Raw genomic sequence first — 12617 nt, 5'->3', positions numbered from 1 at the left:
GTCTCCCATGAATAAATAAGTTAAAAAAAAAAAAAGGACACTGAACAGAATATGTTAGCCCAATCTGTAAGAGCAAAATATTTACTGGTTATTGATTAGATGAATCCAGTAATTTGAATAATATTGAATGTTGAGTACAAGGGCCCTAATAGATGGACCACAGTGTTACCGTTATATTAATACACCATAAGACACCTTTAGTTTTTTCCAGGTTTAAGAAGAAGCAAAATTGGGCTGTTAAATGGAGAAGCAGTTGGAAATAATCACTCCTTTATTAATTAGATTTTATATAATAAGTTTGCATCCTTGAAGGCCATGTTTTAAATTAATTGGGCCTATTAACTATTTTACCTGGGGAATCTATGGGGTTACATTTTAATAAGCCTACCTGTGTGTGCTAAAGATTGAATTTTAAATTATCATTCTTATGTTAGAGCATCTATGTCCAATATGGGATGTTTCAGGGCACTGGGTACTGTGGCTAAGGGAGATTTAGGCAAGGTGTTAAAATATTCAGGGACATTTGTTGAAGATGGTAAGGCAAACTTTTCTCAGGACCATGGAAATAGGTATAGGCATCCCTGTGATGGGATTTTATAGTGTAGGAGAGATACTGAGCTCAATTCCAAATGAATACAGCATGGGCAAGTAGAAATCTATAGCCAGGGATCAGAGTAGGGGTTAATGAATAGAAAATTATTAAGAGGAAGGAGGAGGTAAGGAGGATTCTGGCTAAAACAGCCTAACAAGATTCTTACTAAAGACAGATCAGGGCAGCTTGGGTGGCTCAGCGGTTTAGCGCCCCTTCAGCCCAGGATGTGATCCTGGAAACCCAGGATTGAGTCCCGTGTCAGGCTCCTTGCAGGGAGCCTTCTTCTCCCTCTGCCTGTGTCTCTGCCTCTCTCTGTGTGTCTTCCATGAATAAGTAAATAAAATCTTTAAAAAAAAAAAAAAAAAAAAGCTCAGAGTGATCAGACATCACCTGGGAAATGGGTAGAGGATGAGGAATCTGATCAGATATTGAGGGTGATCATGTATTCAGAGTTCTAGGCAAACTGACTTAGCATTTTTGCTAAAACTGACTTTATAAGGAGGGGCACAGATAGGCCTAGATGTTGGATGGAAGATGCTAGACACAAATTAATGCATAACATGACTTGATATGTTCAAAAACAGACAAAATTACAGTGTTAGAAGTCAGAATAGTGCCTCCATTTGAATAAGAGAAAGAAGTAATTTAGATGAGGCAGATGAGTGCTTCTGAGCTGGAAAAATTCATGATAATGTACTGTACACTTGATGTTCTACACTTGTTTGAATGTATAATTCAATACAATGTTTGAAAAATGAACTCAAGTCTAATTTCCAAGTGTTTCAAAGGACCAATAAAAGGAACATAAAGCATAAATAATAAAAATGAAAGTATAAGGAAGGAAGGAAGGAATTTTAAAAAGGCAAATTTTAATGAAAAAAAGAACTAAGAGGGACGCCTGAGTGGTTGAGTGGTTTAGCACCACCTTCAGCCCAGGGTGTGATCCTGGAGCCCTGGGATCAGGTCCCATATCAGGCTCCCTGCCTGGAGCCTGCTTCTCCCTCTGCCTGTATCTCCTCTGCCTCTCTCTCTCTCTCTCTCTCTGTCTGTCTCTCTCTCTCGAATATATAAGTAAAGTCTTTTTTTTTTTTTTAGTTTTTTTAAGAAAAAAAATAAATTTTGGGCAAAATCTGGTTTAGCACTCCACCTGCTCGCAACATTTTATACTCTTTGGTTAAGACCTAGGGGATTGGTCAGATCTCTTAAATGAATGTTTCTAAGCTGATAGGCCACTGAAGTAGAGCAATATTTGAAATGAATTCTGAGTTTATTTTGTTTATAATGGAATTCTGCTTTGGAACAAAAGTTGAATATTACTTTTTAGGCTAGTCAGATGTCAGTTTTTCAAGAGTCTTCTGAAATTGTTGTTTTTCTATTGTCTTTATCTTTTATAGAGCTAGTCCTGCATTTGCTAAGAAAAATCCTTGGGTATGTGTGTATATATGTTGAAGGCAGAGGATAATGTTTCTTATCTGTTCATATTTTTTCCCTAACACTTATCACCAACTAATAGAAGACATGTATTGTTTATAATCTGTTTAGCTCTTTGGGATGTGAAAAATCTAAGTATAGGACATTTTCTGTCAGTTCACTGTGCTGTCCTCAGTAGCTAGTGTATTATGTAGCAAAGGGAAGAACTTTAATAAATATTTGCATAACGAATGAAGGCATAAGCTGATATAAGGACTAGGAGGAAGGCAACTGGGTCTATATGGTTTTGCCAATTGGAGGAGCTCAGAGATGTCTGAATTAAATAAGCCGTTTATGCTTGGGATCCCAAGACCACCTTCATGCTCAGCAATGCGGTGGGACTCCCAAGACTCATGCTGTTAAACCCACCATTATAGTTTATTAAAACCAAAGGATACATATCAGAATCAGCAAAGGGATAAGACACATGGGATTAATTCCAGAACAAACTAGGCACAAGCATCCAGGTGTCTTTTCCCAGTACAGTCAAATGGGCATTGCTTAATATTTCTAGTAATAATGTGTAACATCCCATATGAAATATTGCCAACCAAGGAAAGTCACCTGACATATTAGCTATTCAGCTGGATTGCTGTAACAAAAATACTACAGATTGGGGGGCTTATAAACAACAGAAATTTCTCATAGTTCTGGAGGCTGGCAGAATCAAGATCAAAATGCCTGCAGATCTGGTGTCAGGCGAGGACCTACTTGTTAATGGAAGGCAGTCTTCTCACACGGCAGAAGGGGTCTCTTATAAAAGCACTAATCCCATAATTAAAAGGCCCCATCTCCAGACACCATCACATTGGGGATTAGGTTTCAATATGCAAAGAGGCAGGGAGGTACAGACATTCAGTCTGTAGTCCCTGAGCTTTGGTGTCCAAGTTTTTATTGTGGGTCAGTCGCATAGGCATGCACCACCTGCATGGCTGACTTAGACACGATCCAACCTGAGTTCCAACTGTTAGAACATTGCCCAAAGTCTCAGGTGTATAAAAACAGATGTTCACCATAAATCACATTGTTAGCCTAAACTATCCGGTCAAACTGTTACTGTGTGGTCCAAGGCTTCAGGTGTACAAAAACATTATCAGGCCGGGTATTCCATGGTTTTGGGTCATCTTGCAGATGTCCTGGCAAGAGTAGGTCTCAGACAGGCCTTTCTCAGGGAAGTACAGGACTTGAGCAACCCACACCTGCTGAGTTAATCATTTTTGCACATAACTTTATGATCATTGTCCAGGTGTGTTAGAGAATAACAATAACTTTAGGAATTCAAGCTTTTGAGATAGAGTAACCTGTATCCAGACTCTGGCTCTTCCTAATTGATGATCTTGGGTCAGTGACTATTTTTGTCTAGTGTAAAGTGCCTTAACTGAAGAATGACAGTAATAATAATTATGTTGATAATCATATGAGTTACTATTGCTTCTGGTACCTAGTAGGCATTCAGTAAATGATGATTGTTATTTATATTCATGTGGTATACTACTCTACAATTTTTAATGGCTTTCACTAATATAACTTCATCTTCTACAGAGAGCTAATGAATGATGCTTCATGACAGCTGAGTAATGCCTGTTGCTTAAAGGCTGATAGTATGTGGTAAGATTCCACTGCTACTTAAGAGGAATTGAGATTGACCTATCCACGAAGTTCAGACACTGTCTTGAAGGACTTTGGAAAAAAGAAAAGTTCAGGCAGATTCTGCTGTCATACCCACGGGATGCCAGCCATTGATCTTTTCTCTTGTGGTAAGCCCTTGTTGATGCTCCTGTCAGAGATTGCTTTACCTGGCCTGTGAACAGCCTGTCTTGTGGTCAGGGTCTAAACAGTTTCTATGCTGTCTAGGAGGGGGCCTAAAGAGATAAGAACATTCTGATTTCTACATCCTGGAATTTGGGAAGGAGAATTGAGGATGGGCATTTTTGTGGGAGACGGTCTGCTTGATCACATGATGAGATTCATTATTTTTGGCCAAAGAAAACAACAACTTTACCTCCCTAGACTACCAAGTTTCTTTTTCTGAAAAATGGGATTATTAAACTTTTCCTCCCAAAGCTCTAAACCCTTCTTCTGATTTCAAATAAGGCAGTTTGCTTGGGTATTTTATGGCAACAGCATGTGTGTCAATTCAGAATTAGTGTGGAGTAGCTTCTAGCCTGAGTGGAAACTGCACGACCTGGGTTCTCAGGTTTTTTTTCTTCTCCCCAAGGTCATCTTTCTCAAGATTTTTTCTGTCTTCATGAGGAAAAGTCAGAAGGGGAAAGGATAGTGACCAAGTGTCTTATAAATTATTCTCAGGTAAGTAGGAACTTTATTCTTTTATAAAAGTACATGCTTCTGGAGTGCCTGGCTAACTCAGCCAGTTAAGTTTCTGCCTTCATCTCAGCTCCTGATTCCAGGGTCCTGGGATTGAGTCCCACATCAAGCTCCCAGTCCAGCAGAGAGTCTGCGTCTCCCTCTACCCCACCCCTAACCAGCCAGCTTATGCTCTCTCACTTGTTCACTCTCAAATAAATAAAATATTTTTTTTTAAAGCACATATTTCTTCCTATTAAGTAGATATGTTTTCTTCTAGTGGAATGGAATTCCTTTAGATATATATAAGGCCTGCTTAAGGACTTGAGTAGCCAGTTAAATCTCCTTATGTTTTAGGATTTTTTAATGAGGTTGACAAATGACATAGGGAAATGATATTATTATCCCAGTATTTACTAATTCAGTCCAGCTCACATCTATGCTGATTGTGTGCTCTCATTGTGCTATAATACACTGTGACAGAGTGGACATATGTTTCTAAGAATTTGTGCTATCACTGGAGTAATCATTCACCACCATTTATTGTGTCTATAATGTGTTCAGACTATGGTAAGCCCTGTCAATAGAGGAGAATAAGACTAGAAAAGGGTATAATAGTTGTGATGAGATACATTCAATTGGGTGAAAGAGGTACTCTTAAAGCTATATGACTGGATGATGTCACCAGTGAATATGTCCAGATAGGAGAATGGGCATGAGGACTACCAAGCCCTGGGAGAGATGATAGGAGAACATGGAATGCTGTCTAAGCTTTAGGTCTCCCATTTTCTTCATTGAACATGGATTTAGATGGTGACTGCCTGATGCTGGGATGTCTGTGGTGATTTAGGACCCAGTGACCTTTGACGATGTGGCTGTGGAATTCACCCAGGAAGAGTGGACTTTGCCGGATCAAATTCAGAGAAGGCCATACAGAGATGTGGTGCTGGAGAACTACAAGAATCTAGCTTCAATAGGTAAGGCCGGTACCATGTCTTCATTTAGCTTTTTCTGCAACAAATCTTTAAGTGACTGTGTTCTAGACTCTTCTGACTAATGGCAATGCAGCAGTGAAAGATAAGAGAGACATTGTTTTTGTTTTTGTAGATCTTACATTGAAGTGGCTTCCTCTTGAAAATGAAGATGTTTTTATTTTCTCTATGGAATGAAAGACTTAGGACTTCAAAAATGTTTTAAATTACGAAATTGAGCCTGGGTTTCAGGGGGAAAGATGGGAATCCCTTTTGATGAACAATGAGAGAGTATATGTTTGCATTTTAGTTTCATTTGGAAGTTTATTGGTTTGATAAAGTTGTCACAAACATTTTATTGTTTCTCAAGTTATAACTGACAGTATTTGGTATTCCTGAAGGGCAGAATCTTGGTCCTGATTTATGGAATTATTTGTCATCCCTTTAGTGTTCTTGTATCAACCTTCTTTCTCTGCTAGCCAAGCACCAGGTGTGCAGACCAGGTCTGATCTTTCAGGTGGAACAAAAAGGAGAGTGGAGGATGGTAGGAAGAGTTCTGCAAAGTAAGGGAGAGAGGAGAGGTTATTAAAAGACAAACAAAAACACACAGCAGGAATCCATAAGAGTTGCAGTCTATTTGGAAATGTGAAATAAGAAGCTTTTGAAGGTGAATTTTTCCTGAGAATGCTAGTACCTTTGGTTTCTATGGTTCCTTGGGTACTTCAGACTTCTCTTTAACTTCTTACCTACTTTTCTGAAATTTCCTTTTGGCCTGACAGTAAGATCTATTTCTTCTTTAAATTTTGCGTTTAGCTCTTTATCCATTTCCTTTCAGCTTGCTTTCCTGGTTCTGCTGCTTTTTGTTCACGATCAGTCTCAATATTTATAGAGTCATTTCTTAAAACACCTACCAATTTGATCAGGACTTTATCATTGCCAATTTCTTAATATAGTCAGATTTCTCAGTCTCTGTATATTCATTTCTTTTTATTTTGTAATCTGTTTTAAGTCAGACTTTGAAAGTAAGTACACATCAGTCTTTATTTTTAACACTTTCCTTCCATCATTTATTTTTCCAAGACCTTAATGTTTTTTTTAATCTTATTTCAGATTGGGAGATTTGTCTTAATTCCAAATGGTCAGCACCTCAGCAGAATATTTTGCAGGGGAAAACACCCAGTGTGGTAGAAATGGTAAGATTCACAGTGTGTAATACTTTGCCTTCCACATCAATGGAAGATTGGAAATTCCATAAAATAGAAAAACAGCATGATAACCATAACAGACATTTGGGGCTAGTGTTATTGATCCCAAACAAAACTGTTTCTCATAGAGTCTGAGCATTATGAATTTGACAAACACTTTAAATACTCCCTAAGGTATATTCCACAGTATTCACTTAGTATTTCCATATATATAATTCAGATAAAATTTTGGATAATTTCATCTCAGTCAGTTATCAGCTAAGCTCTCTAAGAATCCCGGCGAAAGTAAAGACTACTAGAGAACTTTTGAGCAGAATGGTCATTTTATTCTGTTTGAAAGCACTCAGGTCTGGAACCCTGCACTGCATGCAGTGAAAATGGAAGAAAAAACTTCAGTCATACTGGTGTGTTTCATGTATAGTATAACAATTCAAGATAGAGGGGAGGATCTCTGAATATAATAAAGCTGGAAAACTTTTATAAGTCATCACTAATTTCTTCATCAACAGGAAAGAAGCCATATTGGAGAGGAAATTGTTTAATTTTAACCATTGGGAAAAGGCCTTCAGTGAACATTCCTGCTTTAAGATTTACAGATTACTCACATTAGAAAATTTGTGAGTGCAGGGTGTAAAAGCCTTCACAACTCTGCTCTTAATGTACACAACAAAACCCATAATAGAAGCCTTATAAGTGTAATCAGTGTGAAACCATCTTTAGCCAAAATCCACATCTGGTTCACAAGAAAACTTAGAAGAAACTGACTATGGGAAAAGCATTCCTTCATCCTCACACCGTAATGTAAGAATTCATAGAATTCATAGAGGCTGTATGCCTTTGAGGAATGTAGGAAAGCCTTTTCTCATTCTGCAGGCTTTTTTGTACGTATGCAAGTTAACAGAAAAAATCCTACACATTCTTTAGATGTGGGAATACCTTTATTTGATCTTCATGTCTTAATTCAACATTTAAGAACTCAAAGTGGAAAAAAAAAAAGAACTCAAAGTGAACTGATGCCTGTGGAATGTAAGAAATTTGAGAAAGCTTTTCCTTATTCCCCAAATCTTGCTAAATGTATACAATTTCATAGAGAAACATTGTTTGCAAGGAGCGTAGTAAAGAGTTTACTTGCTTCCCAAAACTCAATATTCACATGTGAGTTCACACTGGAGAAAAACCCTCTGAGTGCAGTAAATGTCAGAAAATCTTCAATGATTATTCAAGTCTTTTATTTATTTATTTATTTATTTATTTATTTATTTATTTATTTATTTATGATTATTCAAGTCTTAGAAAACACAGAAGAACTCACACTGGAGAGAAGCCTTATAAATGTAAGGAATGTGGAAACGCCTCACTATATAGTTCCTCACACCTTACTATACATATAAGAACTCACACTGGCAAGTAACCTTAACAATATAAGGAATATGGGAAATCCTCTAGTAACTCATCTTGCTTTAAAAGTCACATGCAAACCCACCTTGAGTAAAACCCTATAATTATAATCAGTGTGGGAAAGCCTTTATTTGATCCTCATTTCTTACTCAATATTGAGTAGAACTGAGTGTAGAAAGACCTTTTGAGTGTAAGGAATATAGGAAATCATTTAGATATTCCACACACTTTAGTCAACATAAAAGAACACCTACTGGAAAGAAGTCATATCAATGTAAAAAGTGTGGGAGAGCCTTCACTGTTTCATCAGGCCTTATAGTACACATGAGAACTCACACTGATAGATGACCTTTTGAATGTAAGGACTGTGGGAACGCCTTTACCGTCCACATACCTTATTCAACATTTAAGAATTCACAGTTCACAGGAAAGAAAAATGTAATAAAAACATAAAAAAAGAGAAGTGGGGGAGAGGGACCGCCTGGGTGGCTCAGTGGGTTAAACATCTGCCATCCCCCCAAGTCGTGATCCCAGCGTCCTGGGATCAATCCCTGCATCAGGCTCCCTGCTTAGGAGAGAGCCTGCTTTTCTCTCTCCTGTTTCTCCCTGTGCTTGTGTGCACACACACACACACACACACTCTCTCTCTCTCTCTCAAATAAATAAAATCTTAAAAACTCAATAGAGAGAAGCCACATAGAGATGAGGGATGTGGGAAAACCTTTTAGTACTTCTTCATTCCTTACTGAATGTATAAGATTGCACACTTGAGAAAAGTTTATGCTTACAAAGAATATGGGAAAGCCTTTAATACTTTATCTTATAAAACATACTAATTCACAGTGAAGGTAACCTTATTAATAAGGAATATAGAAATCCTTTAGCTCTGCCTTATACTTTACTATTCAGCTGTGATTTCATAGATATGAAAAATCTTGCAAATGTAAAAAGTGTAGGATTTAAAAAAAAAATTTATCCTCCACTTTTGGAAAAATAAAGCACACATTAGGAAAGATCCCATAAGAGAAAGGGATATAGGAAGACCTTTAATTGTTCTTTGTTATTAGGAAACATAATTCACACTGGGGAGGAACTGTAAATTATAAATGTAGGGAATGTGGAAGACTTTATATTAACACAGAATAAGTCACTTAGTCTGTGAACGTAAAAACTTCTTTCAGTAAATATCTTACGTATATTTTTTACAAAAATTGAAATCCTAAAAGAGTTTTTATTTTATTTTTTTATTAATTTTTTGTTGGAGTTCAATTTGCCAACAATAAAGCATATCACCCAGTGCTCATCCTATCAAGTGCCCCCATCAGTGCCCATCACCCAGTCACCCCAACCCCTGCCCACCTCCCTTTCCACTACCCCAAAAGGGTTTTTTAAATGAAAAATCTAAAAAGGAAAGAGAGAAAAATCTTTGTTACAAAAGATGTTTTGTTTTGTTACAAAAGGTTTTAAAATAAAACCTAAAAGTGTAAAAATTTGGTAAAGTTTTAGAGTACAAATTTTTACTTACTACATACAAGAAAATTGATACCAGAAAAGAAAACCATTTTTATTTAAATGAGTTGATTCTCTGCATATGTGTCTCTTCTCAAAGTAGACCTGTAGATTTAAAGACCAATAATGTTGAACATCTTTTCACGTATTTGTCATCCATTTATCTCTGGTGAAATGTATGTTCAAATATCTTTTTTCTTGTTAAGAATCTTTGGTTTGTTATTATTATTATAATTATTATGTTATTATAATTATATTGTTATTATAATTATTTTATTCATTTATTCATGAGAGACACACAGAGAGAGGCAGAGACACAGGCAGAGGGAGAAGCAGGCTTCACGCAGGGAGCCCAATGTGGGACTCAATCCTGGGACTCCAGGACCATGCCCCAGGCTGAAGGCAGGCGCTAAACTGCTGAGTCACCCAGGGATTCCCTGGTTTATTATTGAGTTTGGTTTTCTTAATGAACAGGTTTATTGAGGTATAATTGCTATGCAATAAACTATACGTATTTTAAGTGTATGACTTAAGTTTTGATGCATACATACATCCATGAAACTATCAATTGGGATCCCTGGGTGGCGCAGCGGTTTGGCACCTGCCTTTGGCCCGGGCACAATCCTGGAGACCCAGGATCGAATCCCACGTCGGCCTCCCTGCGTGGAGCCTGCTTCTCCCTCTGCCTGTGTCTCTGCCTCTCTGTCTCTCTTTGTGTGACTATCATGAATAAATAAATCTTTAAAAAAAAAAAAAAAAGAAACTATCAATTGTTTTCCTGTACACTAGCAATGAATAAATAGAATTTGATATTTCAAACACAATATACAAAACTGATAAACAAAACCAAAGAAGAACTAAATAAATAGGTATTTAACGTTCATGGATAGACTTTATATTGTCAAGATGTTAGTTCTTCCCAGCCTGACCAATAGATTCAATCAAATCAAAATTGTAGCTACTTATTTTGTGGGTATTGACAAACTGATTCTGATGTTTATATGGAGATGCAAAAGACCCAAATTGACAACACAGTATTGAAGGAGTAGAACAAAGTTGGAGGACTGAAACTACCTGGCTTCAAGATTTAATATAAAGCTACAGTAAGCCAGCCTGGTATTTGGTAAGAGAATAGACAGATTGATGGAACCGAACACAGCTGAGAAATAGGTCCACATAAGTAGTCAGCTGATCTTTTGACAGAAGAGCAAAAGCAATGGAATGGAATAAAGATAATTCTTTCCAACAGATGATGCTGGAACAACTAGTCATCCACATGCAAAAGAATGACTCTAGATCTTGAACACTCTTCATAAAAATTAACTCAAAATGCATTGTAAACCTAAGTGGAAAATATGCAACTATAAACCCCTAGAAGATAATATAGGAGAAAACCTAAATGTCGTTGGGTATAGCAATACCTTTTTTTTTTTTTTTTTAAGATTTTATTTATTTATTCATGAGAGACAACAGAGAGAGACATAGGCAGAGGGAGAAGCAGGCTCCATGCAGGGAGCCCGACATGGGACTTGATCCCCTGTCTCCAGGATCACGCCCTGGGCCGAAGGTGGCACTAAACCACTGAGCTATCCGGGCTGCCCATCCTTTTTAAGTATAAGACTGAAAACTCGATCTATAAAAGAAATAATTGGTAAACTGGACTTTATTAAAATTAAAAACTTACGTTCTGTTAAAGACGTCAGGAGTGTGACAAGATAAGCATGGATTTGGAGAAAATACTTGCAAAAGACACATTTGGATAAAGGACTGTTACTCAAAATACATAAGGAACTCTTAAAACTCAACATTAACAATTGCCTTTCAAAAATGGGCCAAAAACCTTAACACACTTTTCCACAGATATACAAATGGCAAGTAAGCATTTGTGAAAAAATGTTCCATATCATGTCATCAGAAAAATACAAATTAAAATGGGATATCCCCACACATCTATGGGAATGGTCGAAATCTGGAACACTAATAGCACCAAATGCTTCTTTGCTGGTGGGAATACAAAATTGTACAAGTGCTTTGGAATAGTTTGGTCGTTTCTTTTTTTTTTTTTTTTAAGTTTGGTCGTTTCTTATAAAATTAAACATACTCCTATAAAATTATCCAGTAGACAGGGTCCTTGGTATTTACCCAAAGAAGTTGAAAACTTATGTTCATTAAAAAACCAGCACATGGTATTGCAGGGTTTTGTTTTTTTGGTTTTTTGTTGTTGTTTCCACATGAATGTTTGTAGCAGGTTTTTTGTTTGTTTGTTTGTTTGTTTTCCTAATTGCCAAAACTTCAGTAGGTGAATGAATGTCTTCAGCAGGTAACTGAATAAACTGGTGCATCCAGACAATGGAATATCCAGCACTTAAAAGGAATGAGCTATCAGGCCTTGAAAAGACCTGGAAGCACCTTAAATGCCTATTACTAAATGAAAGAAGCCAACCTGGAAGGGTTACATTATTGTATGATTCTAACTCTATGACATCCTGGAAAGGCAAGACTGTGGAGATCAGTGGTTGTTGCAGGGAGGAGTGGATGGAGATATGAATAGGCAAAGCACAAGCATTTTGAAGGCAGTGAAGTACCTTGTATGACGCTAAAGTGGTGAAAATGCCATGCTGTATTTGTCCAGACTTTAGAGTGCACAACAGAGAAAGTGAACCCTAAGGGCTATGGGTGATGTTAATGTGTCAGTGTTGGTTTATCAGTTGTAACAAATTTACCACCCTGGTGTGAGATGTTAGTAGTGGTGGAAGTCATTCATATGTAGAGGCAGGAGTATATGGGAACTCTACCTTGTTCAGTTTCATTTTGAACCTAAAACTGTTGTTTAAAAAAGTTTTAAAACTAATAGAGACCTTTGCATCCCCAAACTGTGGGCAGGAAACAAGATGAAATTTGCCTTTAAAAGTACTCCATTAAAAATATGGTCCTATGGGAAAGCAGGTGTGATTCAGGTAGCTGAACCTCACAGAGAATCATTCCTATGATACATTACTGATCTTTAAGCAAGAAATAGACAAGATGTTCCAGTCTTTCAGAATTGCTATGGATCATTGGCTACAGTAGGCCTCTCATTCCTCCTACTCCTTCCTTCCTTTATGAATGATAAGCAGCCAGCATTTTATTTTTTTAAAGGTTATTTAATTTTTTTAGTAATCTCTGCAC

General features: G+C 37.1%; 2 protein-coding genes, 1 long non-coding RNA gene and 1 pseudogene across 5 annotated transcripts in view; 3 read left to right on the top strand and 1 right to left on the bottom strand.

The window, feature by feature from the left end:
• The first annotated feature begins 3681 nt into the window (after positions 1-3681).
• LOC144290631 (zinc finger protein 559-like) lies at positions 3682-7576 on the top strand. The gene is given in 6 exon segments (XM_077860051.1): positions 3682-3819; positions 4281-4369; positions 5217-5343; positions 6448-6530; positions 7052-7075; positions 7077-7576. Coding segments are annotated over 6 exon segments (438 nt in total). The 5' UTR covers positions 3682-3791; the 3' UTR covers positions 7164-7576.
• Positions 5217-12617, top strand: part of LOC144290625 (zinc finger protein 177-like) — a 30632-nt gene continuing 23231 nt past the window's right edge. For 2 of the 3 annotated variants that reach the window (XM_077860039.1, XM_077860035.1), the window contains exon 1: positions 6446-6530. The gene's annotated coding sequence lies outside the window, so the exon portion shown is untranslated. Of the gene's footprint in view, positions 5344-6445; positions 6531-12617 lie in introns of those variants that run through there. The other variant, XM_077860036.1, reaches the window with a different exon arrangement.
• Positions 5648-12617, bottom strand: part of LOC144290633 (uncharacterized) — a 37623-nt gene continuing 30653 nt past the window's right edge. The window contains exon 3 of the long non-coding RNA XR_013358223.1: positions 5648-5893. This is a non-coding gene — a long non-coding RNA (uncharacterized LOC144290633). The remainder of the gene's footprint in view (positions 5894-12617) is intronic.
• LOC144290628 (uncharacterized) lies at positions 7430-11638 on the top strand (annotated as a pseudogene).

This window comes from Canis aureus, chromosome 19 (genome assembly GCF_053574225.1).
Source record: "Canis aureus isolate CA01 chromosome 19, VMU_Caureus_v.1.0, whole genome shotgun sequence".
Taxonomy (NCBI): domain Eukaryota; kingdom Metazoa; phylum Chordata; class Mammalia; order Carnivora; family Canidae; genus Canis; species Canis aureus.
Note: the sequence above shows the minus strand (reverse complement) of the source record. Positions and strands in the feature narration are given on the sequence as shown.